Here is a 27,847-nt window from a genome sequence, read left to right as displayed (position 1 = left end):
AGAAAAACTGCTTTCTAAAAAGACCAGCCGTTTGTACGTGGTTTCGAACCACCCAGATGTAGAGTTATGATAAATATATTTATTAGTCAGAATTAGAAAATTAAATTAAAAACTTTGCTAATTAGGTTACCAGTAACTCAGAATCTAAGATAATTTAAGAACTGGGGTCCCAGTGCTGTCAGTTCCCTGCCCTGGGTCGCATGACTACAGGCATGCTACCATAGTGTGGCTTTGGCTCCAGAACATGGCAATAAAGCAGGTGTCTCAATAAAGCAGGTGTCTCAATAAAGCAAGCGGTAATCATTTTTGGCGGAGGGTCTTGTCTTCAATTTTTAGAGCATGCAACATCTGTGAAGCGAAATAAAGTGAACATGCTGTATCGACACCCTAACACAGAAGTACAAAGAGACACACTTGGCTCAAAGAGACACATCTTTGGTGCAGTGTGTACTCCAGAGCTGGGGGCTGAAGAGAAAGTCCAGCTGACACCACAGCCTTGCTCAGCCCCATTCCCTGGCCCCCTCTCGCTTCCAAGTTTGTTTGTAAATGAGCAAACATATATTGAATGTAAACTCAGTATTTTACTGGTTGTAGTACACAATCAGAAAATGACTGCTCTGTGGTAATAGTAAGTCTTGTAGCAGTTGTAATAGCAGAAGTCTTAGCCAAAACTCACCAGGGTTTTAATTCCTCAAATGTGAGTATGTGTGTACACACACATGCGTGTTAGGTCTATGTCTTTAAGTCAGTGCCATGTTCTCGCAGAGAACATTCTCACTTACCTTTCCCGTTCTGCTTTGTTCTTGATAGATTTATCTTGGCTGATGGCTTTGCTATTTTCCATAGAGATCTTAGCCTGGTGTGCTCTCATTTCCTTGCTTTCCCTAGGTATTAAAAATAAACAAACAGGGAGAGGGAGAATAGGCGTTAGTGTTTAATGGGTACAGAGGTTCAGTTGGAGAAGATGAAAAAGTTCTGGAGGTGAATGGTGGTGATGGTTTAAAAATGGTTAAAATGGTAAGTTTATGTTATAGGCAGGACTGTATTCCACATGTAACAACAGGACTAAGTTCAGTTTTGTTTTCATTATAGAGCTCTTTGAGTTACTTTACATCTGGTGAAAAGGCGGGAAGGAACCCCAGTTCATGAGCATGCTTCTCCCTGAGTAAAATGGGGCACCTGGTGAGGAAGTGACACTGATGGACTGGGAAGAAGAGCTATTACGTTTGTCCATAAAATACAAGAATTTTCCAGCTTTGCCCCACCTTTTGGGGGATCAGATGGCCTGAAAGAGTGAGAGAGAATGTTCCTACCCTCACAGGTGACCTTTCTGTTTGCTGACAGCCTGTGGGAATGAAGGGAACTAAGTGGTTTCTTCCTTTTTCTTTTTAAAGATTTTATTTGTTTATTTTTAGAGAGAGGGGAAGGGAAGGAGGAAGAGAGGGAGAGAAATATCAAGGTGTGGTTGCCTCTCACGCACTCCCTACTGGGGACTTGGCCTGCAACCCAGGCATGTGCCCTGACTGGGAATCAAACTGGTGACCCTTTGCTTTGCAGGCCTGAGCTCAACCCACTGAGCTACACCAGCCAGGACTAATCAAATAAGCACAGGAAATAGGAAATAAAAGATGTCTATGGGCAACTGGTCACTGTGTGTGATTGCATATGTACCCATGACAATGACTCATACCTGCAGATTACTTATGTGCACATTAAAAGCATACAACTTAGAATACAAAAGTGAATATTATTAACAAAGATTTTTTTTTTCTGGAACCTATGGACAGCCCCTTGAAGCACTCCCTGAAAACTAGTCACCAGGAGGCTGAGTTACCTAAACAGTGTGTACTCATCAAAGGGATGGAAAACAACCCAAGTGTCCACCAAAGGATGAATGAATGAAGATGATGTAGTAGATGTACCATCTATAGATATACACACAAAGAAATACTAATCAGCCATAAAAAATGAAATATCACCATTAGCAACAACATGGATGACTCTTAAAAGTATCATGCCAAGTGAAATAAATTGGAAAGTAAAGGACAAAAACCATATGATTTTACTCATGTGCACTATAAAACAAAAAGTAACAAAGAAAATAACAAAACTAACACAAAAACCCCTCATCGAATCAAACAACACAACGTTGGTTACCAGAGGGAAGGGGGGTGGGTAGAAATTTGGTTAAAGGGTCAAATATATGGTAACTGAAGGAAACCAGATTTCATGGGGGGCGTGCAATAGAGTGTACAGGTATTGAATTATAACCTATATAATGTTATTAACCAATGTTACCTCAGTAAACTTAATTGTTGGAGAAAAGGGAAAAAAGGGGATGGACAATGCTGTCACAGGATCTCCAGTTAGAGACCTTAAGGCCACGGAGGCAGGGTTATGCATACACACTCCTGGGCCCCAGAAAATGGCTCTCAAATGTTTCCATAACTTGTTAGTAAATTGACCACTTCTTTTTTATAAACAGTTTTTAAATTTTCCCTCTCTCTTTTTTTAATCCTCACCCAAGGACATGTTTATTGATTTTATAGAGAGAGGAAGAGAGAGAGAGAAAAACATCCATCAGTTGCCTCGAGTGCCCAACCAGGGATGAATCCGCAAACTTTTGGTGTATGGGATGACGCTCCAACCAACCGAGCCACCCAGCCAAGGCAATCGACCATTTCTTTATTCGTTCATTTAACACTTATCAATAACCAAATGCTGCTGACAAGTGTTCAGAAGGCAAGATTGATGACCCAAGAACAAGAGCTGTGCTGGGGAAAAAGACACACAAGCACAGGGGACTTGAGAACAAGCTTAAACGCTGCCGTTGCTGTGAAAAACGCCCCTGCCGCTGACTTATTCTGTAAGGTAAACTAGTGAGCAGGTGTGGTCTCTTCGAATGACTTCTGAAGTAATGCAAAAATTAGTCTATTTTGTTTTTTCTTTGAATGATGCCTACCCTTGTGGGCTACACATTTTTTCTTTTAGTCAACCACAGAATTCTTTATTCAACCACAAAGGAGATTAGAAAGAGTTCCTTGTTCTGTGAAGTGTGTTCGAATAAGGGCAGACACCTGACACCCGGCACTGCGGCAATGGCCCACGGCAGACCGACGAACAGCAAGGGAAAAAAGGAAAGACACCTTCTAACCCTATACAATGAAACAGAATATAGTTGGCCTCTGAACAACACAGGAATTAAGGGTGCCGACCTGTGCACAATCCACATAGAACTTTTGGGCCCCCAAACTTCACTAGTAATTGCCTACTGTTGACTGAAAGCCTTACTTGTAACCTAAACGGTCGATTAGCACATATTTTGCATGTTGTATGTATCATCTTCTGTATTTTTATAATAAAGCTAGAGAAAATAAAATGTTAAGAAAATCATAAGACAAAATATATTTTCAGTACTATATGTATTTACTGAAAAAAAATCCACGTATAAGTGGACCTGTGCAGTTCAAACTCGTGTTGTTAAAAGGTCACTTTTAGCCATGGGGGGATCATAACCAATCACTCTGGGAACTTCACTGGTTGGCCTTTGTCTCCTTCTGTTTCTTTTCTTTGTAAGAGACTCCAGATCACTTTTCAAAGGCCATCCTAGAGGCAGCAGTGCTCTTTGGGGCTAGATGCTCTTTGTCCTATGACACTTTTTTTACTATGTATCATACACTACTTGTAACTTGACTTAGTTTTCCATGTGAGCGTTAATATCTCGACAACACATGGAAACCATTGGATGGCAGAGGCCTTTCTTGTAGTTCTTCCTGCTCACATCAATCATTGAGATGATATACATGAAAGCTCAATATTACATGTTATTTCACTTACTGCCTCAGCTCACACACGCAAAATTACTGTTCTTTAACACTAGGAACTCCTTCTGGAGATGACTAACCCTCCTACCTGTCATGGGACAGTTTCAGCTGCTGGGTTTGCTGCTCATGGGCGTTGATCAGGAGCTTTCTCAGCAGCTCGCACTGCTGGCTCAGGTGCAGGTCCCGGATTTCCTGCTCCTCAGCGCTGTGCGTGTTGATCATCTCTGACCACTCTTTTGTGTGCTGTGCCACAATCTCCTTGACCTGTGTAGGGGAAAGGGGATGGTTATAGGAGACCGTTCTGTGTGGCGGGGGCCCGGCTCCCACTCAGAAAGGCCAGTGGGGAGCGAGGTCCAGTACACAGGACCCATGCCCACAGATAGGTCTCCCATGTGGAATCAGGCCTGCATTGCACCTAGGCTGCTATGAGGCTTGCTTTTTTGCTAAAACTCCCCCACCCTGAACTGAGGCAGCAAACATTTACTGCGTATCTTTAAAGTAAGTTCCTAAAATCTGTGCTAAACCTTCTAAGGATGAGTGTAACCAGTTTAACCACTTTTTCCTTTACATTTGCAAATATCCTTCCCTTTTTATGTAATTAGCAACATCCTCTCCTTTCTTTTCTGTAACCACCTAAAGCGAACCGTGCATAGTAAATGAGGACCATCCTCAGTGTAATGTGCCCAGAAAAGCAATAAAAGCTTGTCCAGGCAAGGTTCAAGGCGCTCTCCTCTTGAGAGAGTGGCTATGCCATCCGTTTTCCTCCACAGGACTTAGTAGTCCATGTGAATTTGTCTCGTCTCAGCCACAGCACATGGATCCCGTGGGCCGGGATCTGCATCAGATGGTGCCACCTGCATTTCTCATACTTCAGGTAGCAACAGCAAGCACAATATTACTCATGCACTTTAAAGCCCCCCCAACCAATTTACTCAGTTAATCGGTGGATGCCTATGACCTGCAAAAAATATGTACTAAGCAATGGGAATCAGGAAGTCATAGCTTATCTTTAAAAAAAATCAATCACTTTGGCTCTAAATATTCAGTGATGACCCATTATCTCACTGCCTAACTTTGCCTAAATTCCTTTACCAATTCCACCAGAATGCTCTTCATCACCTCATGCTTTTCCGGTTTCACTTCCACCATGCCACAGGTCTAGAGGGGTGGGTTCTCTTGTTCCTGGATCTTGACTTACTGTGTCAACCCGACAGATGTGGTATCAATGCCCTCTGCAGTGTGGTTATACAGCTCCTCTCATCCAGAGCTAGTCTGTTTCTTCACCTCCTTGAAGCTGGCTGACGTCGGGACTTGCATTTGTCAAGAACCAGCAGCAAATGTGATGCATGCAGAGGCTTGGAAAGCGCTTCCCCTTCTGCTCTATCTGGAACCCCAAGGCTGCCCTGGGACTGAGCCTGTGCCAGCCTGCTGGTGACTGAGAGTTCATGTACAAAAAAGCAACCAGCAGCCAGCAGACATCTGAGCAAAGCCACCAAATCCAGCTCACTGTAGACACATAAGTGAGACTAGTCGAAGTCAGGAGAAAAACCACCCATTTGATTACAGCCCAGATCTCTGACCTACTGAATTGTGAGCTAATAAATGGTAGTTGTCTTAAGCCGCTACATTTTGGCATGACTTATTGTGCAGCAAAAGCTAACTGATAGTGGCCAAGGTTTCTACAATAGTTTCCTATTTATATACAGCATCTAAAAAGTTAAGAGAGAACGGGGAACAACTCTCACAGACCATGGCTTACTGCTTTCCCAGACTTCCTGGTAGAACAAACACAAAACACATAGCTCCCAGGAGAACTTCAGCTTGACCAGGATGGCTGGCCCATGCATACAGCAGGACACTGGGCTGATGACAGAACTGTATGTAGACATAGGGAGGCGTGATGGTTTGACCAAGAGCTGTAGTTGGGAGCTTTCTTTAAAGGTTCTTTTTCTTTTACAACTATTATCATTGGAAGAATTATTTGTTCTTGAATGGAACTTAGTATCCACTTCTCCAAATGTCCACAAACTTAATTTAGGTCTCCCAAACTGCTATTTTCTTGTATCTTTGAGGAAACACAAGCAATTATGCTTATTTCCTGAAATATCAACTCTCGATCTTTTTCTTATCACAAACTTCCACAGCAAAGTTAAGATGGAGTATCAGTTATTCGATCCCCTAGTTGGGTGGTTTCCTGTCATATGTTTAATGCTACTTCTATAGGGAAGCATATTCTGTTATTTTATACAGTATTCCCTTTCAGTGTATTCATTTATTGTTTCACTTGATGTCTCTGAGACAGCGAACAAACATTGTTAGCATATTTTTACAGATGAAGGAAAAGATATTCCACGAAATGGCTTTTCTCTAAGCCAGTGAGTCTGGGCCTAGACCCTTTTACTTCCCACACTAGTCCAGGTTAATGTTATTTATGATTTATACTAGGTACCTTCAAAAGAATTACAAAGTATCTTCTGCAAGTTGCTACCATAAAAATAGATATTTTCTTACCTTAGATTTGTGATCTGATGTCAGTGTCTGAATTTTAATTTCTGTTTCTTTTTTCATTTCAAGACAATTACTTCCCCTGAAAATGGAAAATCGCAAATGCATGCCAGACGTTAGATATCTTCCCATTCCCATGGGCCTTTGCTACAAAGCTTTCTGATGAAGACAATTTGTTCATCAGACATGGGATGCCATGGCTCATTGGGCAGCATCAATTTTTCTAGGAATAGATGCATACCTAACAAAATTCTGTATCGTGATTACCCAATTCAACCACTACACAAAGAGACACTTCAGACCTAACAATTATTTCATTGTTAAGGGTTTGTTGTCAGAGTTTCCATTTTGGTTCCTGCTTTTCTTCGAGCTATGTTTCATTTATTCAATAAAATATTATTTTGGAGAAAAACTGGGAAATAGGTCCTCAGCCTTGAAGTGAATTGTTAATTCTCCCATTTTGGTTGCAAAGCCAGATTTTTGTCTTTGATACATGCCAGTAAGGGAGAAAATAGCATTTCTTGGCATCATAGGGTGATTTATGCATTTTATTCTATTGTGCTTAGAAAATGTATACCAGGAAATTGCCCAGCAACCATTACTGCTTAGTTCTGTTATTATTTGTTTTCCTTTTTGGAATATCCATGTCATTGCTGAAACCAGAGCAGGTTCTGAGTTTCTGTCTTAGAACCTGTGCTCTGATTTATCGTGGTTGAAGTCAGAATGCTTCACCATATTATTCACTGAGAGGGTCTCTGAGAGAAGCACTGTTCTGAAAAATGCTAGGCAGCGCATCAAATCTGTTACTTCTCAGTGGCTGGTACTGAGTGTGTTTCCCCTGTCATCTGTTATTCACTGAGCTTGCAGCATCAGAGAAACACTCTTCTGGCTTAATTCTAGGGACAAAATCTTTCACAGTAAATGCAATGGTCAATTTTATTCAACAGTCTTTTTTTGTGGCACCAGCTAAGAATTCTTGAAATATTAAAAGTCAAAAATTGCATTGTTGATGCACCAACCTTATTATTTGTTTTCTGGCTATGCAAAATGATTTTTGTAATTTCAAATTTTCTCAGCTTTAGCTTGCTCTCCCCCCGCCCCATTCACCTTCAAGATAACTGAGTGGCAAATGCATGAGAGACATAGTTGCTCTGTCATTAATCAACAGCTATAGAACTTGAACAAAGTTCCTCTCTTTGACTTTAATCATTCCTTTTAGCTAAATGAGTCTCTTATTTTCCAGGTATAATTTTTAATGATGAAACAGAGTTGGAACTAAGTTCTTCCTTGGCTTTAATGGGCAGCTAAATTATGGAAAAAAAAAAAAAGACAAAATACAAAGAGGCAAAAGGTTTCCAGAAGGAAATAAATACTATTACCCTTTCTTCTTCATTGCCTTCTCCAGGATTTTTTCATGAGTGGACTTCTCTTTGTCGTACTGGGCCACAATTTTGTCCACTTGTGTGCAGTGTAACTTCTGCATGGTACTGTGCTCCTGAGCAAGAAGAATTTGCAGTTACAAGCTGGACTCTCAGCATGGATGATACACGGTACTCCACATGTGGCTGGCATAATTTCCACCAGCTTTCCCAGGGCTTGGTTTGGAATTAAGGAGTGATTCCATCTGGGAACTGGAAGAATTTCCAATGTCCCACCCAACATACGAGTCTTTTGTACAGGTGTATGCCCAACAAGGAAGTCTCTAGCTTCAGCTTAATGAACATGTCCACTTCAGAAGACAGCCTTGCCCATGACTGCGCGGCATGAACCATCCCAAAGTCCTTTCTTCTGCACATATATGTTTCCATAGAATTTCTACCCATTTGTCTTTGTTCTATTATCTGAGATATTTAGTCTATTGCCCCTTCTCCACATTGGTCATTAAATACCCAAGTTCAGCTGCCATACTTCTTTCTTAAAAATTAATTAATTAAATGTATTAATAAAATATTTATTACAGTTTAGTTAATTCAACATTATATGAGCTTCAGGTGTACAATACAGTGGTTTGATATTTGCATACCTTATAAAATGATTGCAGTGGTAAGTCTGGTAACCATGTGTCACCACACAAAGTTAGTACAATATTATTGACTATTTCAGCGGCCATCTTTCTCCTTTATATGCTAAATATAACTGTTCATCACGTGATATGGCTTCTAAACACCTGGCACATTTGGGAAGGTCCTGAATGCCATTATTACGCAGTGAGAATTGCCAGTGTACTTGTGACTATCAACTGATTTCGAATCCCTATTAGTTGGTGTTTTTACCAGCATGCATGAGGATGGCGGGGTGTTTAGGAGCTCTGGTCTTCAGCCTTACAGATATTTAAACTATTTCCCATCTGCTTCATTCAATCACTGAAAATGGGGTTGCAATGCTTTGCAAATAAGTATTTCTCTATAAACATTCTTTCCTCCTGATAATGTGTCCACAGCCAGTGACTTATCTGAAATCAGATTTCCTTAGCTGCTCAGCCGCCCAAACATAGAGGAATCAGTACAATCAGTAATATCCAATTCTAAATAATACTTGATGTGATATCCTAGTCTTACTTTTCAGAAACTTAGAGAAATGAAATAGTATTTGAAATTGAAATGGATGATGTTGTTCTGGCTTTATAACCACACTCATGGGCACATTTCCCTTTGCTTATTTTTCTAAAAGTGAGTGACTTAATTAAAAAAAACAATAATTTTATTCCTAAAGTAGGATTGACTTTAAGCAAACCAAACTCATGAACATCTTTAAAAGATTTCATGAAATATAAATGCCAGATGGACTTTTTAACTTTACCCAGATATCCTTAATTTCCCAGCATTGTTAGTAAATCAACACAAGACTTGATCTCTAATTTGTTTACATGTATATTATTCAGAAATGCATTGGTGCATAAGGTCCCAGCATTCCTGTCTGGTGGCCAAATGCCTTTGGGAGAAGTCATGGAGAGAATGGTGCTGGATGGGGAAGGTTCTTAGAACAGGAATTGATGGTGGGGATGATTGGGATGGTCCAAGGGGATGTCATCTTGCTGCAGATTTGGGGAGTCAGGGAATTATGTGTCATAGCGCCCTGTTTAATTTGTTGTTGGGACAGCAAACAAATCTGGCATGTCACCCGTGTGTATGCACAGCTGTGCTACGACACATTTCAGCCGGGTTTCTGCACGTGGCATTGGGTTAAGAACTTGGGTTCTTCAGTTTCAAATCCTGGAGCACATCACTTACCCTCCCAGTCTGCTCATCTTTGTAATTGGGATAGAGATACCTACTTCTCAGAGTTGTTAGGCTTAAAAGTAAATATAAGCCATAATTGAAATGCCTGTTATACCTCATTCAAAATATAGTTATACACAATCTTATTTATAATATTCAATATTCATGATGAAATTCAGAGAGTGACTTGGGATAAGAGACAGCAACTAGAATAATTAAATCAATAAATGTTTCCTCCAGGCTTAATCTACAGCTCTGGGGAATAGATTTACACTTGACATATCCTTTTGGAATTGATTTACCTACCCTTGTATTGTCACGGGGGGAAAAACCCGCTGCTAAAATGCCTTACTCTGAGTCTGTCTTCAAAGATTTAGAAGTCATCCTGCCTGCCTAGCACATGTATTAATTTTCTTGGGCAAATATGTGAGGGACTCTATGCACATCTAGATTAAAAATTAGGGGTGACACATTCTTCTGTCTCTTTCAAATATCATTGAAAGAAGGGTAAAGATTGTTTCTTTAAATATTATAGTGCAGCACAAGAAAATGAGAGGCTTTGAGGCTTGAAAGTAAGCTGACACAGACTCTTAAGGAAATACTCTGGTGAACCTATTAAACCCATAAGATATGAGGAATGAGGCTGCTTGTACCATAAAAGGTGTTCATGATGGACTCAAGGCTGTAAGATACTCTCCAAAAGGGAAAGTCTTCTATGTTTGGGGCACTAAACTTGGTACAAGTAGAAGCTCAATAAATATTTGTTGCATGTATAAAAAATTAGGATGGTAAAGTAGCAGGAGGACTTGGATTATGGTCCCATATCAGTTAGTAATTTGCCAAGTGGCCTTGTAAAAACGTACATAAATTTGCCCAGGCCTCATTTTTTTACAATTAGAAAACTTCACACGATCTATTTTCCCAACATAACTCATAGGTTGGTTATGAGCTATAAAGTCACCTAGTGTGTGCAGAAGGAATTTGAAAATTCAGAAGCATAGCGAATTATGATTATAGTTAATACAAATAACAAGACAGCTCATCTTGAAAAATTATCTCTGTGTTTCTCCACATGCTTAAAACTCTACCCCCATGTAGTAGGCAATGATACTGAAGGGGTTTGGGATAATCCAGCTCTCAGACACCACTTCTCCTTTCGCAAAGGCACAGGGGTCATCATGTGGCCTCAGTTTCCCGGCGTGTAAAACGGAGCAGCTAGGATATAATCTGAAGCCCATTTTAACTTAACAAAAGAAGTTTATTATTGATTTTTTTCTTTTGGCCCTTAATTAAATCATGAGACACTATAGAAGAGATATACACTTTTTCATTCATTCAGGTCAAGAGTACTAAAATTAAATGGTTGACTTAAAAGTCGATCTTAATGGGGCCATTTTGCAGGAATAAATATATAACTTAGAGCCAAATTTAAATGTGTTCTTATAGAAGTTAAGAGTAAATTCAGCTTCTTTTGGGAAAAATTTGTGCAATGCATTCTTGTGACTGATGTGACAATGGGCATGAATTATCCCACTTCAGATGATGCTGAAAAATCTGAGTAAATCAGTCTTGCTCAGCATGTAACTGAGATTCCCAGTAAACTGCCTCAGTGGGTGGCAGAGTTGTAGGTCTCTTACTGAGGTTTTGTCATGAATTACAATTGATGAGTTTAACAGCAGTCTTGGTGCTATCAGCTAGACTGCTTGCATAGCAAAGAGCAAATTTTCCAGTAGTAGCTTTACCGACTCGCCACATTTTAGTCAGTTTTTCAGGCATTTCCTTTGACTCATCGGATGGTGATGTTGCAAACTGGTGGCCCAGGGGATGAATCCAGTCTGCAGATATAGTTTTTCTTCTTTTCTTTTTTTTTTTCCATATTTTTCTTTTGTTTTAAGAAGAAACTAAATTAATGGCCAATACTGAAAGATTAGGAAATTCATAAAAGATTTCAGATTTCATTATTCTCCTTTAGAGAATGAAGCTGGCCCACAGACTCTGGAGGCACCAATGCAGGAGCTGAGTTTAACTTGCCCTTTGGACAATTTTCTTCATTGACTTCTTGCTTCATCCTTACAGGCATTTGAGTTGCAATTCTCCTTCTAACGTGTTACTGGGGATATTTATCCAACTTTTGGTTTTAAATTTTTTTTGCTTTAGGAATCTGACCACATTGGACAATTGAAAAGCATGCCCATCTGTTAATGAAAGAAGTCCAGTGCTAGGGTGGGATGACTATTGATTGGTTCTATTTGTTCTGTGTCTCTATAATGAATCCTTGACAACCATTCCTCTTGTTTACACTTCAGGTTGAAGAGGTCATTCTAGAAAGTGAGAGCCAGGTAGAAGCCTGATTGCCAGCTGCATTCACAGGGTCAACTAGCATCTTGATCTCATTTGGGGCTCAAATGGTCATTACCCCTGCTTTTGTCTTCTCACTATCCTAACAACAGATCACACACCTGTTATTTCTATGGTACTTCTTTTGCAAATGGTAGATTCTAATATTCATACCACTAATTCCTCTTTATCCTGCAGCTAATTTTCAAGTTTGGAAATGAGCTGTCTTTTGGACCACACATTTATTTTTTTAAACCACTGGGATTTAGTTCATGGACTCTCTGCCTCCCTTAGGTCTGAAAAGTGAAGTTATTTACCCAGGCTGATACGTCATAGCTGAGAGTACCTCCAGTCACTGAATATGGAATAAGCAGTAGCCTCTGCTACCAAGGGTCATGGTTGAGCCATGGTGCTGTAGATAGGAAGGTGCAACCCAGGCCACCTTCCCTTTCTGGTAGGTAATTTTATAACCCAAGGCTTTTGGGTAGCAAATTTTAGCCCCACCGCAGGTGGCTTCAGACTGTTAGAAAAAGTTTGTGGACACTGTGCCTTGGAAAGGCTGGGGGAGTTTATCATCACTGTTGCTTGACAACAGGGCAAAACCTATTTTTTAAGGAGACCTGATCCTCATCTGTCAGGCTATCAGTGGGGTTTCCACTAAGGGGCCAAGGGACAGTAAAGAGTGTTGAATAATATTCCAAAAGGAACAACAACTCTCAGAATTTAGTGTGCAGAGGAGTGGAGTTTACAAAATGTTTTCCTGGAGATCAAGGTCAGTCTCTGATGGGCACAAGAATATGCATTTTTATGAAGCCTTGAACTTTGCTCTATAGAATGGCTAAGAGCTTGAGTTCTGAAGTCAGAAAGAATTTTGATTCAAATCCTGTCTCTACCAGCTAGGTGATTCGTTCAAGCTGTGCTTATATTAAGAGTAAATTATCTCATCTAGCAAATGGTTGGTAGACTGCAAAAACGGCCACAATTATTCCCCCCTCTGTATCCATCTCCCTTTGAAATGTGACTTTGCAGCTCGTCCTGTCAAGAGGTAGCATCCTCCTCCTTCAATCTGGGCCAGCCTTATGACTAGCTTTAGCCAAGAGAATGAGGTGAACAGCATGGTATGCCTGTTCTTGAGCTGAGGCCTCAAGAAACCCTGATGCTTCTGCTTCGTCTCCTGGGACCCCTGCCCTCTGAACAAGCCTGCACTACCCTGCTGGAAAATAAGAGACCATGTTAAGCAGTGAGGAAGGGGCTTAGCAGAGGCCTTCCTAAGCCAGCCAACCCCCATCCCACATCTGCCTATCGCTAGCTAAAATCGGCAGTAACAGCAGATGCATGAGTGAACCCAGATGACACCAGAAGATTCACCCAGCTGAACTCAGCCCAAACTGCTGACCCACAAAATTGTGAGCTGAGTAAATGGTTGTTGTTTTAAGTCAACATTTTTTATCTATCTATCTATATATATTTCGTTTTAGAAGTTGGTTCAGATGAGACAGTGAAAATGTTAGGAAAATATTATAGAGTGAAAAATTAGAGAAAATTTATAGACAGGAAGGTCTAATTACTTGAAAATAATTATTTGCAAGCCCCTGGACAGTTAAAATAGATGAAAAGCACTTTAGTTATAACAGCATGAACTAATTACATTACTCTGGGCAAAGGACTTGCCTCTCTGAATTTCATTTTATTCATGTCTAAGATGCAGACAGTTTTATCTACATTTCAGGGATAATATGAGGATTTGAGATTATATGTAAAATGTGCAACACAAAAGTGACATTAAATATTGTAGATGTTAGTATTGTCGGCAGTAGTAGTTTTCTATTAAAAATTATAGAATTAAGAGTTCATAAATTGCACTGCCAAAGCAAGTTGAATAAGAGTGGGCCCCCTATGTATTTAATGTGGGAGAAGGAGTTCATTCATAAGCTTATAATCACACCCTTGCAACTTGAACTTCTGCGGCACACGCAGACATGAAAAGCCAGCCATGAAATGCACTGTCTGCTCAGAAATGCTTCTGAAAGAATTCTAAAAAGCAACAGGCAAGCTATGCATATTTTGCTGTGGCAATTTAGTTCTGTTACTTGACCTAAAGGATTTTAAAGGATTCCTCAAAAAAAAAATGCACACAAAACTACTTTAAAAAGTCTATTTAGGTGGGATTTAGGGGCTTAAAATCTTCTTTTAGGTTTTGAGTTTTTTTATAGTGGGGGGCTCCCAGAAGCTCAAGGTTTTTTTCTACAAAGGAAAGCAACTTGTATTCTTTCATCCATCTGGGATTTACTGGTTATTAAATAATATGACTATTTCCCTGCCAACAGTGTGAAGAAAATGGAAGGAATGAAGCACAATGGCATCTGAGGTGGAGAGAAAGAGCTATTAAACCCACCTCTAAATTATCTCACAGCTAAATAATTTTTCATCTCTTATAGACTGAATGTTGGTGCCTCCCCTCAAATCCTTATGTTGAAACCCTAAACCTCAACATGATAGAATTTGAAGATGGGGTGTGATTAGGTCATGAGGGTGCACCCTCATGAATGACATGAGTGCCCCTACAAGAAGAGATAGGAGAGAGAGGGCTCCACCTTCATCTTGGACTTTCAGCCTCCAGAACTGTGAGAAATAAACGTCTGTTGTTTAAGCCACCTGGTCTATGGTAATTTGTTAAAGCAGCCCAAGCTAAGATATCATCTTTGCCAGTCTTCTTTCTTTCTTTTTTAATTTAAATAGATAATACATGTAAGGTGCTGAGCACAGCATCTGGAAAATAATGAGCATGCAAAAACTCTAGCTGCTTTATTGCTGTTCATATTATTATGAGTTACAGTGTATTTCCTGGTCATGCCTTAAAGAAATAGTAAGTGAGGATGAGGCCAAAAACTTTAGGTTTCCAAGTAGCCCAAAGGCCACTGAAATAAATGCCTGCCTCAACAACAGAGATTCAATTTAAAGGGAAGGAAAATTTGCTGATGATGTCTTGCCATATGGGTACCAACTCCGTCCCAATAATCCAAGTCATCCAGGTTGCAGTCTCTCTTTCCTTTTCTCTCTCCTTTTCTGTTTCCCTTCCGTATTATAGGTTGTTGTCAGTGAACAACAAAACTAAGATCACTATTTTAAACAGCTCTGTCTCTAATAGTCCCCTACTTATAGAAATATGTAGCAAGTTTCCCCTATAGGCAATGAAAGGACATCCATTGAATAAAGTTATTCATGAAATTTAGGAGCAGTCTGTCTTTGAAGTGACCTTGTTATCAGCAAATCCATTAAGCCATCAGTTCAATAATACAGGGGCTGTTACTAGGCCAACATTAGGCTGAATTTCTCAAAGGGGCATACTCTTAAATGACAAGAGTTCCAAGGCCAAGCTCTTTGCATCTTAACCTTTGAAGTGATTCAGAGGTCCATCACTCCAGTCCAGCTCTGCGGGAGTTGCATTGGTTTGAGGCTTGGGTCAGAGTAAAGAAGTGGGAATTAAGTTTCTCTTGCTCTCATTGTCCTAATGGGAAGGGGACACATATTATCTTTCCAGCAACAATGGAGGCATTCCTTTTCCCCACCTTTCTCTGTGAGCAGAGACGGGAGACCAGGAAGGTGCTATGAAGTTTTTCAACCCAGGCAAGAATCCCTTAGGCCACTCCTGCTGCTCTCTTCAATTTGCAACCAGCTATTATAATTTCTCTTGATCACTGATCACTGTCGAAAGACGCCTTCTTATGAGTAAAAAGGAAAAATACCTATATTTCAGAAGTAGGCCATTGAGCAGAGTTCAGATAATAGGGGAAAAGTGAAGAGCTTGCTCTCTGGGGGCCCTGAGTGAGGAGTTTAGATGGAGCCTATCGGCATCTCCCTCCATGCACTGTGTGTGGCCAGCAGCCCAGGGCATTTTGGTACCTAGCTGCTAAGACTGTGAGCTGGTCTTCACAATAGTTTAGGTAAATTTACTTTATTAAATCATTTTTAAACTGGTGAAGCTCTGTTATGCCCTTGAAATAACTGCCAGAAGAACAGATTACAAATCAGGGACAAGGGATCCCAAAGGGATTTCATGTTTTAATCTCATGTCTAGCCAGTTAAAATGCAGGTGCTACTTACTACCCTGTTGGATGGTAGTAGTTTCCAAGCAGTGCTTTTGGCTATGAAGAATTCATTGTTCCATGACAAAAAATAAGAGCTTTAGGTTTTCATCAGAGAGTTAAAAGAAAAAACCAAACAAACAGGCCATCAAAACTACACAAAAAATACGTATGCACACACAGACACTGTACCTTTGCATGTTTCTTTTTTAAAGAATTTAATTCCTTCTGCTGTTTCTTTAAATGCTTCAAGTAAGCCTGTGGAGAAAACAAAGAGGATCCAACATAAGTTTTTTTGTAGCCACAATAATTGCACTAGGTGAGAAACAAAAATATATTGTTTTTGCCAAAATGCATAGTATAAGAGTACTTGGAAAATGACCAGGTAATTTTACCTTCATCTGCTTTAAATCTTCTATCCTCACTTGAGGGATAAGTTCAATACCTTAAAAAAAAAAAAAAGATTAGACATTGTGTATATTAAAAGTTAGAATAAGTGATAATAGAAACTTCAATTTTGAAATTTTATCTGAAGACTTTGAAGCAGCTATATGTGTAATGTTATGGATACAAACATCTTAATTTCTTATTACAAAGCAATTAACTAGACACTTCACTGTAACGCTTATTGTGTTAGGTTGGGTTTCCTAGGAGCAGAGCCTTAGACTGGGATTTGAGTGCACATGACTTATAGAGGGAAGTCTCTGGGAGAAAGCCCTAAGGGGGTGAGAGAAGCAGGACAGGGCAGAGGAAGAAGCTAGGGGGTACTTCCAGCTGAAATCCAGCCTCAGCCTGATCCTACGGGGAGCTCGTTAGCTTAAATGGCCCTCCAGACTTGTTCTACCTCTAGGTAAGGAGACTGGGCTTTTGCAACCCTGTTTTAGTCATCTGAGGCCTTCCGAGTGTTTACAAAATTTTCCAGGCATTTCCAGGAGAACTCCTAGGTCTGAGGACAACTCTTGAGGGAGAAAAGTGCAGCTGTGATCTGCTGTCAGCCAATACTTCCAGCAGCTGGGGGATGGGGTGTCAACCCCATAAAGAAAATGACCAGCAGAGACCATGCCGGGAGCCCAGCTGGAGCGCAGCAGCACTGCAGTGGGAGCCTGAGTCCAGGATTCACTGGAGGGAGCAGCGTGAGCACCCTACCACCACCCTGTGGTACACAGTATTGCTGCTGGACTCTTCCCAGTGCCTTCTGGGAAAGATCCAGAGTGAAACCCTAGCTAAAACTGTTGGAGGCACGTGCAGGTGTGCCCAACCCCTCCCTTGTGATTATAGACTTTGCATATCAGTGAGGCCAAGCTCAGGAGTCCCCTGCTGGGCACACATCTGCAGGGGAAAGAGGGAAAAACTCTGAAAGGGTTCTTTCTGAACTTCTCCCAGTCACTGAGCTACTCTGTTCTTTGGGCCCTGATCCACTGAAACCAGCAGAGCAGAGAGATTAGAGACAAGTAAGTACAAGGGATGTTCAGCCTCGGTCCTTAGACAGAGCTATTGTCTGCACCAAGTAGGAAAGGGCTGCTCCTATTACAAAGATTGACTCCTCACAAGAAATGGACAGTTAATTCACCAGAAACAATACATTATTGAAAATAATCTGAGACAGACCAAGATGTGTGGTGAGGGGGTGGGTAAACACTCCCACCATCTTCCCTGAAGACTGAACAGCACCCCTAGGCGGCGACCCAGAATCCCACCTTCCTGATGGCACCAGAGACCGGGTCTGGAGGCAGGTGGAGGTAGTACTGGCATTGCTCTCGGGTCATTAAGTGAACTAATCCTGGGCCCTGTGCTGATAGAAGGCTGGCAGGGCAGAACAGTGGGGACCCACCAAGTCTAAAGAAGACAGCCAAAGACTGTGGATCACTTGTGGTCTCGAACTGGCTACCTAGGGCCAGACTAGGACACTAACTGACATTACCAAGGGCAGATCCAGAAAGAGAAGACAGTGGCAAACACTGGATTCTACTGAGATGAATTCCACCACGCTCTTGTTCATTATTTGTGTTATTTTTTCTCCAGCATAGCTTTTTAACATTCATTTCTTTTCCTTCAAGTTTGTTTCTATTATTTCACTAGTTTTTTTTTAATTTTAGCTTATTTCAAATCTCATATTTTGCTCTTCCCTTCTCTTACTCCATTTTGCCTTCTTCCTTCCTCTTCTTATTTTTGTTTTAAATTTTAGTTTTTCTCTTGCAATGACTTGTTTCTATTCCACACTCTTACTATTTCTCCCCTCCCCAGCCTCTCAAAGCTGTTTTTCTTGTCATTAGTCATCTCACATTCTTTTTCCTAATTGTGTAATACCCTTATTGTCTCTTCACCTTTTTAATCTTTGATTGTTGGTTGTTGATATGGTGGTTTTTGTTGCATTTCTTCAGTTTTATTCCTAGATGTTCACTGCTTTTGTATTTCAAATCTCATATTTTACTGTTCCCTTCTTCTACTCCATTTGACTTCCTCCTGCCCTTTCTTTTTTACATTTTAAATTTTACTTTTCCTTGTCTTAGCCTGGTTTTCATTCCTCACTCTTATTATTCTTCCTCTATCCTCTCAAAACCACTTTGCTTTCCTTTAAACATCACATACACTTTTTTTCCTTCTTATTCCCATCCCACCTGTATTAATCTTTGTTCATTTGTCATTGATATTGCTATGGTGGATCTTTTCTCCAATTTTGTTCCTATTTTTTCACTATTTAAAAAAAATTTAAACCTCATAATATACTCTTCTCTTTTCTTACTCACGTTGTTTCTTCTCTCCCTTTTTAATTTACAATGTAAATTTTCTTTTCTTTCTTTTTTCACCTTGTTCCTATTCCTTACTCTTATTATTTCTCCTCCATCTACCCTCTCAAAACTATTATCCTTCAGTTAGTCATCTCATATTCATTTTTCCTTTCTTATAATAGTCTTAATCTCTTTACACCTTTATTAATATTTGTTCATTTGATGTTGATAGTGTGGTTGTGGGAGGGGGTTGCTTTTACAAGTGTGGGTTTTGTTTCCTGGGTTTTGTTCTGTTCTGGCAGAATCTGCACAGGAGCATATGAGATGTGGTGGGTGGAGTGACCCTCAGTCAGCCAGTTGGAGGGAAGAACCCACCAAAGAATGACCCAACATCAACCAAAATCCAATCACAACAACAGAGCCCCCATAAATGGCATAAAGGGCATCACAAGAGCATCCAGCTCTGGAGAGCAATGAAAATGCACCACTGAGTCCCACAGGTCTCCTACCACAGAAGTCCACACCACAAAGACAGGCAGGCAAAGAAGATCAATCTAATATGAAGAAGCAAACAAGAAGAGTCACCTAAAATGGGGAGACAAAGAACCCCCATTGGAAAGAAAGGAGGAACCCCCAGACAGAGTGCTAAATGAAGTTGAGGCAAGCAATGTATCAGACATAGAGTTCTGAGATCTAGCAGATGAAACAGAAATGTTGATTCTATTAGACAATCAGAGAAATTAAGCAGTTTGTCCAATCCCTCAGAAAACATGCTGCTCTTGAGCTTTATGGAGCAATGAAAATTGGCAAAACTAACAATTCTAAATATCCCCATAAAAGACTTTTTAAAAAGAGCCTAAAGCTACCAGAACAGATAAAGAGCCCACACTACATTCCTTTACCTTTTTTGGCTTCCATGCCAGACCCCAGGGCGGTCGTGGTGGTTGGTCTGAGTTCAGAGCTGCTCTGCGGAGTCACATTTGTTTTGGCAGTGTTGGCCTTTCCTTTCTTGTCATTCTTAGAAGTGTCACTGGGCACATCGGCTATGTCACTCTGGAACAGAAGAGTTTATACTAACCCAAATGAATGCCACCTCAAGTTCAACTGTCTTGCACATTTTCTATATCACTGCATCCAGTCTGTACCACTAAACTTCTCCCCCTGCAACCCTCTTCACAGATGGATCTTTGCAGGCAGGAGGAAACATTACATGGTTTCCTCAGTCTTAAAGCAAAGGACGAAGCCAAGGAAAGAAGATCCATGTCTTTTACAATCAGGGTATACCTTCTCTTTTGCTAGCTACTGGAGAGATTATTGCTTCTACTCCCAACTAAGGAGTGTGATGAAGGGAGTTTTAAAAACAAAGAAAAATGCCCTGACTGGATTGAGTTGCTGGCCTGTGAGCCAGGGGATTGCTGGTTAGATTCCCAGTCAGGACACATGCCTGGGTTGTGGGCCAAGTCCTCAGCGGGGTCGTGCCAGAGGCAACCACACATTGAGGTTTCTCTCTCTCTCTTCCTCCCTTCCTTTCCTTCTCTCAATAAATAAATAAATAAATAAATAAATAAATAAATAAATAAATACAATCTTTAAGAAAGAGAGAAACAACACATGTGTGCAGCGAAGTGGGAGAAGGTTGGATGGAACATTGGAAAAAATAAATATAATAAATGTCAATTTCATTAATTTATTGAATTGGGTTGGCTGGTATTTTGGTGCATCACAAAAGCATCCTATATTTTAAACAATTGATTTTTTAAAATTTTGTTTCTAATGGGGAAAGGATCCCCAAATGTGAGGTAAGCCACATTGAAGAACTGGGTTTTTCAGGCAGTGGTCACATTTTATTAAATATGTTACCCCTCTCATTGACCCTTGAAACTATGCTATTGAATAGATAAATTCAGTTTCAAAAACCTTCTTTGACCTTGTCATATTAATTGATTACTTTGTTTTCGGTCTTGTAATCACTGTTCGACAACTAAACTTCCCTCACTTGTCTGTCTTTAGTTGACTATTGCTACTTACAGTTTCGATGCCCATAGCTCTCATTTGGTCTGCTCTTTTTTCCGTAATTGAAAGAAACTTCTTTGGATCTGATAAAGCATCCACAATATCTGGGGAATAAAAAAGAATACCGAGCTGTAAATTCTGTTTTACTGAAAACATCCAAGAAAATGCAACTAATACACTATTCAGAATCCTGGACCCACATTGTGACCGCTCAGTTCCTACTCCTAGGACATAAGGCAAGTTCAGAAAGCATGGCTAGTTGCTGAAATCAAGAAATAAGAAAAGGCTCACTAAAACAGTAAATGGGCTTCTCCAGGCTTGCTGGGGGCACTATTTCTGGTGGGCTGGCATCCACAGTAGCTGACTTGAGGGTTCAAGTAGTCATGGAGAGCACAAAGCAGGAGACTTTCTTTCTGTCAGTGCTATGATTGTTTTGCCTTATAAACTGGATATAAGTATGTAGACAAACAGAGAAAGAAGTCTGATTCCCAGATAAAACTAAATTTTGTATAAAAATAAAATCTCTTTCTATGTAAAAAGAAGAAAGGAAGGAAGGAAGGAAGGAAGGAAGGAAGGAAGGAAGGAAGGAAGGAAGGGCAAGGATCAAAGGGCAGATAATTTTCTTTTATTTTCCCTTTGTTTTTCCCCAAATAAAGCAGACAATATGGCAGAGTAAGTCACGTAAATTGTCTTGGGTTCCTGACTAGTTACTTGTGTGACCTTGAGCAAGTCGATTAATGTCCCCAGCCTTAATTTCTTCATCTGAAAATTAGAACTGACAGCACCCACCCTGCAGGGTACTGTGAGGATTCAGAGAGGTGATGAAGGTCAACAGTACCTGAAGCATGGAGATGCCTCTAGCACTAAGTATGATTTTCAGGTCAGAAAGCTAATGCATGTTTAAAGCCAATTTTGTCCTGTGTTAGATACACTGAAATATTTCTCCAGTGTTTTCTCAGCTATAATTTGTACTTAAAAACAGTAAAATTCCATCTTTTATACAACATCATTTGAAGATTTCCAAGTGCTTTGAAACCAAATTCATATAATTATGTATAATTTACCAATACCACAAGAAATTATCTTGTTACCTTAAAACAGAACATAATTTACAAATTTTAAAAATTACGTGTTTATCAATTTCTCCCTAGCAGAATCATGCAAACTCTTTTCATGAGGCCAGTATTATCCTAATTACAAAACCAGAAAAAGACAAAATAAAGAAAACTATAGGCCAATATTTCTGATTAACATATATGCTAAACTCCTCAACAAAATATTGGCAAACTGGATCCAGCAATACATTAAAAAGATCATACACCATGATCAAATGGGATTCATCCTAAGGATGCAAGAATGTTATAATATTCACAAATCTATAAATGTAATAAGTCACATAAACAAAATAAAAAACAAAAATCACATGATCATATTAATAGATGCTGAAAAAGCATTTGATAGAGTACAACACCCATTTATGATAAAAACGTTCAGCAAAGTGGGACTAGAGGGAGCATTCCTCAACACAATAAAGGCCATATATGAGAAACCTATAGCCAACATCATACTCAATAAACAAAAATTAAAAGCTTTCCCCCTAAGAGTAGGAACAAGAAAAGAGTGTCCACTTTCACCACTTTTATTCAACATAGTATTGGAAGTTCTAGCCACAATGATCAGACAATAAAGAGGAATAAAAGCCATCCAAATTAGAAAGGAGGAAGTAAAACTGTCATTAATTGCAGATGACATGATAGTGTACATTGAAAACCTTATTGGATCCACCAGAAAACTACTCAACCTAATAAGTGAATGTGGCAAAATAGCAGGATACAAAGTCAATATTCAGAAATTAAAGGCATTTTTGTACACCAACAATGAAATATCAGAAACAGAAATTAAGGAAAAAGCCCCATTCACTTATAGCAACAAGAAAAATAAAATACTTAGGAATAAACTTAACCAATGAGGTAAAAGACCTCTACTCAGAAAACTACAGAACACTGAAGAAAGTAATTAAGGAAGATACAAATAAATGTATAAAAGTATATATGGTGTTCATGGATTGGAAGAATTAACATCATTAAAATGTCCATACTACCCAAAGCAATCTATAGATTCAATGAAATCCCTATTAAAGTACCAATGACATATTTCAGATTTAGAACAAATATTTCAAAAATTTGTATGGAACCATAAACAACCTCAAATAGCCTCAGCAATTTTCAGAGAGAAGAACAAGGTAGGAGGGATCACAATACCTGATATCAAACTATATAGGCCACTATACAAGGCCACTATATAGTCAAAACAGTATGGTACTGGCATAAGAACAGACATGTAGATCAATGGAACAGAATAGAGAGACCAGAAATAAACCCATGTCAAATTGGTCAATTAATAAAGGAGCAGGAACATAAAATGGTGTAAAAATATCCTCTTCAATAAATGGTGTTGGTAGATGTGGGCAAGTACATGTAAAAAAATGAAACTAAACCACCAACTTACACCATACACAAAAATAAACTCAAGACAAATAAAAGACTTATAAGTTGTCACATCATAAAAGACCTAGAGGAACATAGGAAAATTTCAGATATCCCACATAGCAGTATTTTCACTGATACATCCACTAGGGATATAAAGGAAAGACTAAACAAATGGGACTAAATCAAATTAAGAAGCTTCTGCATGCTAAAGAAAACATCAACATAATAAAAAGGGAATGAACCATATGGGAAAACATATTTGCCAATGATACCTCAGACAGGGATTTGATCTCCAAAATATATAAAGGAGTCATATGGCTCAACACCAGAAAGACAAACAATCCAATAAAAAAATGGGAAAAGGACCTGAATAGACACTTCTCCTAGGAGGACATACAGAAGGACGAGAGACACATGAAAAAATGCTCAACATCACTAGCCATCAGAGAGATGGAAATTAAAACCACAATGAGATACCACTTCACACTGGTCAGAATGACCATCATTAACAAATCAACAGACAAGTGCTTTTGAGGATGTGGAGAAAAGGGAACCCTAGTACATTGTTGGTGGGAATGCAGACTGGTGCAGCCACTGTGGAAAACAGTAATTTCCTTAAAAAAATAAATAAATAAAAGATGGAACTGCCTTTTGATCCAGTGATCCCACAGCTGGACTGTACCCTAAGAACCCTGAAATGTCAATTCAAAAGAACCTGTGCACTCCTTTGTCCATAGCAGTGTTATTTGCAATAGCCAGGTGCTGAAAACAGCCTAAGTGCTCATCAGTAAATGACTGGATCAAAAAATGTGGTTCAGTTACACAATGGAACACTATGCAGCAGAAAGAAGAAAGGAACTCCTACCCTTCATGACAGCATGGATGGAACTGAAGAATATTATGCTAAGTGAAATAAGGCAGGCGGTGGAAGACAAATACCATATGATCTCACCTATAAGTGGAGTCTAATAAACAAACCAATCAAACAAACAAAAGAGAACTAGAGACACGGAAATAAAGCACAAACTGACAGTGATCAGAAGAGAGAGGGGAGGGAGATAACGGGAGAAAGAAGGAGAAGGGGCAAGTCAAGGAATATGAATAGAGGACTCATGGGCACAGATAATGGGGAGGGGACTGACCGTGGGAGAGGCGGGAAAGGGTCAGGGCAGGAGAAGGCAACAGGGAAAAAGGTGGGACAACTGTAACTGACAACAATAAAAATATTATTCTACGAAAAAATAATAAATGCAAATGTATTAAAGGCTCCAATCAAAAGATGTGCAGTGGTTGAATGGACTCCAAAATAAGACCCTACATATGCTGACTCACTTCAGATCAAAAGACACATATAGACTGAAAGCAAAGGGATGGAAAAAGATATTTCATGAAACTGGAAACAGAAAAAAAAAGCTGTGGTAGCAATACTTGTACCAGACAAAATAAAGCTTAAAACAAATGCTATAATAAGAGACAAAGAAGGACCCAGCAATTCCACTTCTAGATATGTGTCCAAAGAAACCCAAAATACTAAATCAAAAAGACATATACATCCGTATGTTTATTGCAACATTATTTACAAAAGCCAAAATATGGAAACAACTGAAGTGTCCATCAATAAATGAATAAAGAAGTAGTTGTGCATATATACTATAAAGTATACTCAGCCATAAAAAAGAATGAAATCTTGCCATTTGCAACGACATGGATAAACATAGAGGGTTTTTGGCTGAGTAAAAAAGGTCAGATGGAAAAAAACAAATGACAGATAATTTCACTTATATGTGAAAGCTAAAGAACAAAATAAACAATCTCGCAGGACAGAAACAGACACAAAGATACAGAGAACAATTTAAGGTTGCCAGATTGGGGGGTTTGTGGGGGACTGGGTGAAAAATCCCTGGGTGAAGGCATTAAGAAGTACAAATTGGCAGTTACAGAATAGTCACAGGGATATAAAGTGCAGCATAGGGAATAGAGTCAATGGCATTGTAATAACTACGTGTGGTGTCACATGGGTACTAGATTTATCAGGGTGATCACTTTGTAAGTTTTATACATATCTAATCATGGGGTTATACACCTGAAACTAATATAACATTGCTTGTGAACTATAATTTAAAAATAACTTTTTTAAAAAAGAGGGTGCGATGTCTTATGGTGCTTTTTAAAAAATATATTTTATTGATTATGCTATTATAGTTGTCCCATTCCCCCCCTTTATTCCCCTCTACCCTGCACACCCCCTCCAACCCATATTCCCCTACCCCCCGCCCCAGTTCATGTCCATGGGTCATACATATAAGCTCTTCGGCTTCTACATTTCCTAAACTATTCTTAACCTCCCCCTGTCTATCTTCTACCTACCATTTATGCTTATTCCCTATAGCTTTCCCCCCATTCTCCCTGCTCCCCTTCCCCACTGATAACCCTCCATGTGATCTCCATTTTTGTGATTCTGCTCCTGTTCTGGTTGTTTGCTCAGTTTGTTCTTGTTTTAGGTTTGGTTGTTGATAGTTGTGAGTTTATTATCATTTTACTGTTCACAGTTTTGATCTTCTTCTTTTTCTTAGATAAGTCCCTTTAACATTTCATATAACAAGGGCTTGGTGAGGATGAACTCCTTTAAATTGACCTCATCTGGGAAGCACTTTATCTGTCCTTGCATTCTAAATGATGGTGTTGCTGGATAGAGTAATCTTGGATGTAGGTCCTTGCCTTTCAGGACTTCAAATACTTCTTTCCAGCCCCTTCTTGCCTGCAAAGTTTCTTTTGAGAAATCAGCTGACAGTCTTATGGGAAGTCCTTTGTAGGTAACTCTCTCCTTTTCTCTTGCTGCTTTTAAGATTCTCTCCTTATCTTTAATCTTGGGTAATGTAATTATGATGTACCTTGGTGTGTGCTTCCTTGAATCCAACTTCTTTGGGACTCTCTGAGCTTCCTGAACTTCCTGGAAGTCTATCTCCTTTATCAGATTGGGGAAGTTCTCCTTCATTATTTGTTCAAATTAGTTTTCAATCTCTTGTTCTTCTTCTCTCCTTCTGGCACCCCTACGATTCAGATGTTGGAATGTTTCAAGTTGTCATGGAGGTTCCTAAGCCTCTCCTCATTTTCTTGATTCTTGTTTCTTTACACTGTTCTGGTTGAATGTTTATTTCTTCCTTCTGGTCCAAACAGTTGATTTGAGTCCTGGTTTCCTTCCCGCCACTGTTGGTTCCCTGTACATTTTCCTTTATGTCACTTTTCATTGCCTTCACTTTTTCCTCGAATTTGCAACCATACTCAATCATTTCTGTGAGAATCCTGATTACCAGTGTTTTGAACTGTGCGTTTGATAGGTTGTCTATCTCTTCGTCACTTAGTTGAGCTTTTTTCTGGAGCTTTGATCTGTTCTTTCATTTGGGCCATTTTTTCTGTCTTGGCATACCTGTTATGTAGTAAGGGGTGGAGCCTTAGGTGTTCACCAGGGAGGGGCAACCCACGGTGCTGTGTTATGGTGCTGTGTGTGTGTGGGGAGGGGGGGATCCAAGAGGGCACAATGCTGCTTGCTCAGCTCTCCATCCACTTTCAGTTACTTCAGCCACTACCTACAAGCAAATTGGGTCTTTCTAGTGCTGATTCTCAGGTGGGTGGTTTTGTGTACGTTCTAGGACCCTGTGGGTCTCTCCAACAAACTCTCCTGTGAGGCTGGGAGTTTCTCCCACCGCCTCAACCCCCACACATTTTTTCAGTCAGAGGTTTTGAGGTTTTAGTTTCCTGTATTGGAACCCTGGGTCGTGTGCTCTATCTCGCTCCCCAGTTGTTCCTCTTGGTTTATCCGCACACAAATGTGGGACTACGCAGTCCACCAGCCACAGCCTTGCCCACCTCCATCCTTCAGCCGCCAAGCCTTGACATAAGTCCTCTCCACATTACTGCCTGTCTCCGCGCCTCCTACCAGTCTGGATGAATGTTTCTTTTTTAACTCCTTGTGGTTGTCAGACTTCCAAACAGTTCGATGTTCTGTCAGTTCTGGTTGTTTCTTTGTTTTTAAATTTGTTGTTGTCCTTCTTTTGGTTGTGCGAGGAGGCACACTGTATCTACCTACACCTCCATCTTGGCTGGAAGCTCCCCTAAATAGTGCCTTTGAATATTCATTTCTATCCAGAATCTCAGAATGTGACCATATTTATAAATAGGATCTTTGCATATGTAATTAGTTAAGGACTGAGATGCGACCATATTGGATTAGGGTGGGCCCTGAATCCAATGAGTATTATCCTTATAAGAAGAGGAGAAAACACACAGAGGCAAAGAGAGGAAAGGCAAGGTGGAAATGGAGCAGATTGGAATGACACAACTATAAGCCAAGGAACACCAAGGATTGCTGGGGTCCACCAGGAGCTAGAAAGAGGCAAGTAAGGGTTCTTCCCAAGAGCCTCCAGAGGGAGCATGGCCCTGCTGACTCCTTGATTTCAAACGCCTAGCCTCTAGAATTGTCAGAGAATAAATTTCTGTTGTTTTAAGTTTCTTAGTTTGTGGTAAATCTGATTAACAATGGTGACTGAGAAAAAAATTCTGCCACTTTGATTTTTGGGTATATATCTTCCCATAAAGTCAAGTGCTTAAACTCATAAAGCAGGCAGTCCTGTGTTTAAGAAGGGTCCA

General features: G+C 39.8%; 1 protein-coding gene across 24 annotated transcripts in view; it reads right to left on the bottom strand.

The window, feature by feature from the left end:
- PLCB4 (phospholipase C beta 4) overlaps positions 1 to 27,847 on the bottom strand; it is a 397,020-nt gene that overhangs the window by 10,118 nt on the left and 359,055 nt on the right. For all 24 annotated transcript variants that reach the window (XM_053926118.1, XM_053926124.1, XM_053926125.1 and 21 more), the window contains 8 exons: positions 20,727 to 20,815; positions 19,601 to 19,751; positions 16,365 to 16,414; positions 16,162 to 16,227; positions 7,709 to 7,824; positions 6,336 to 6,411; positions 3,913 to 4,088; positions 783 to 884 (listed from right to left, as the gene is read on the bottom strand). In XM_053926118.1, the coding sequence (XP_053782093.1) occupies positions 783 to 884; positions 3,913 to 4,088; positions 6,336 to 6,411; positions 7,709 to 7,824; positions 16,162 to 16,227; positions 16,365 to 16,414; positions 19,601 to 19,751; positions 20,727 to 20,815 (826 nt within the window). The remainder of the gene's footprint in view (positions 1 to 782; positions 885 to 3,912; positions 4,089 to 6,335; positions 6,412 to 7,708; positions 7,825 to 16,161; positions 16,228 to 16,364; positions 16,415 to 19,600; positions 19,752 to 20,726; positions 20,816 to 27,847) is intronic.

Source organism: Desmodus rotundus, chromosome 6 (genome assembly GCF_022682495.2).
Source record: "Desmodus rotundus isolate HL8 chromosome 6, HLdesRot8A.1, whole genome shotgun sequence".
Lineage (NCBI taxonomy): Eukaryota > Metazoa > Chordata > Mammalia > Chiroptera > Phyllostomidae > Desmodus > Desmodus rotundus.
This window is presented reverse-complemented; position numbering and strand designations above follow the sequence as displayed.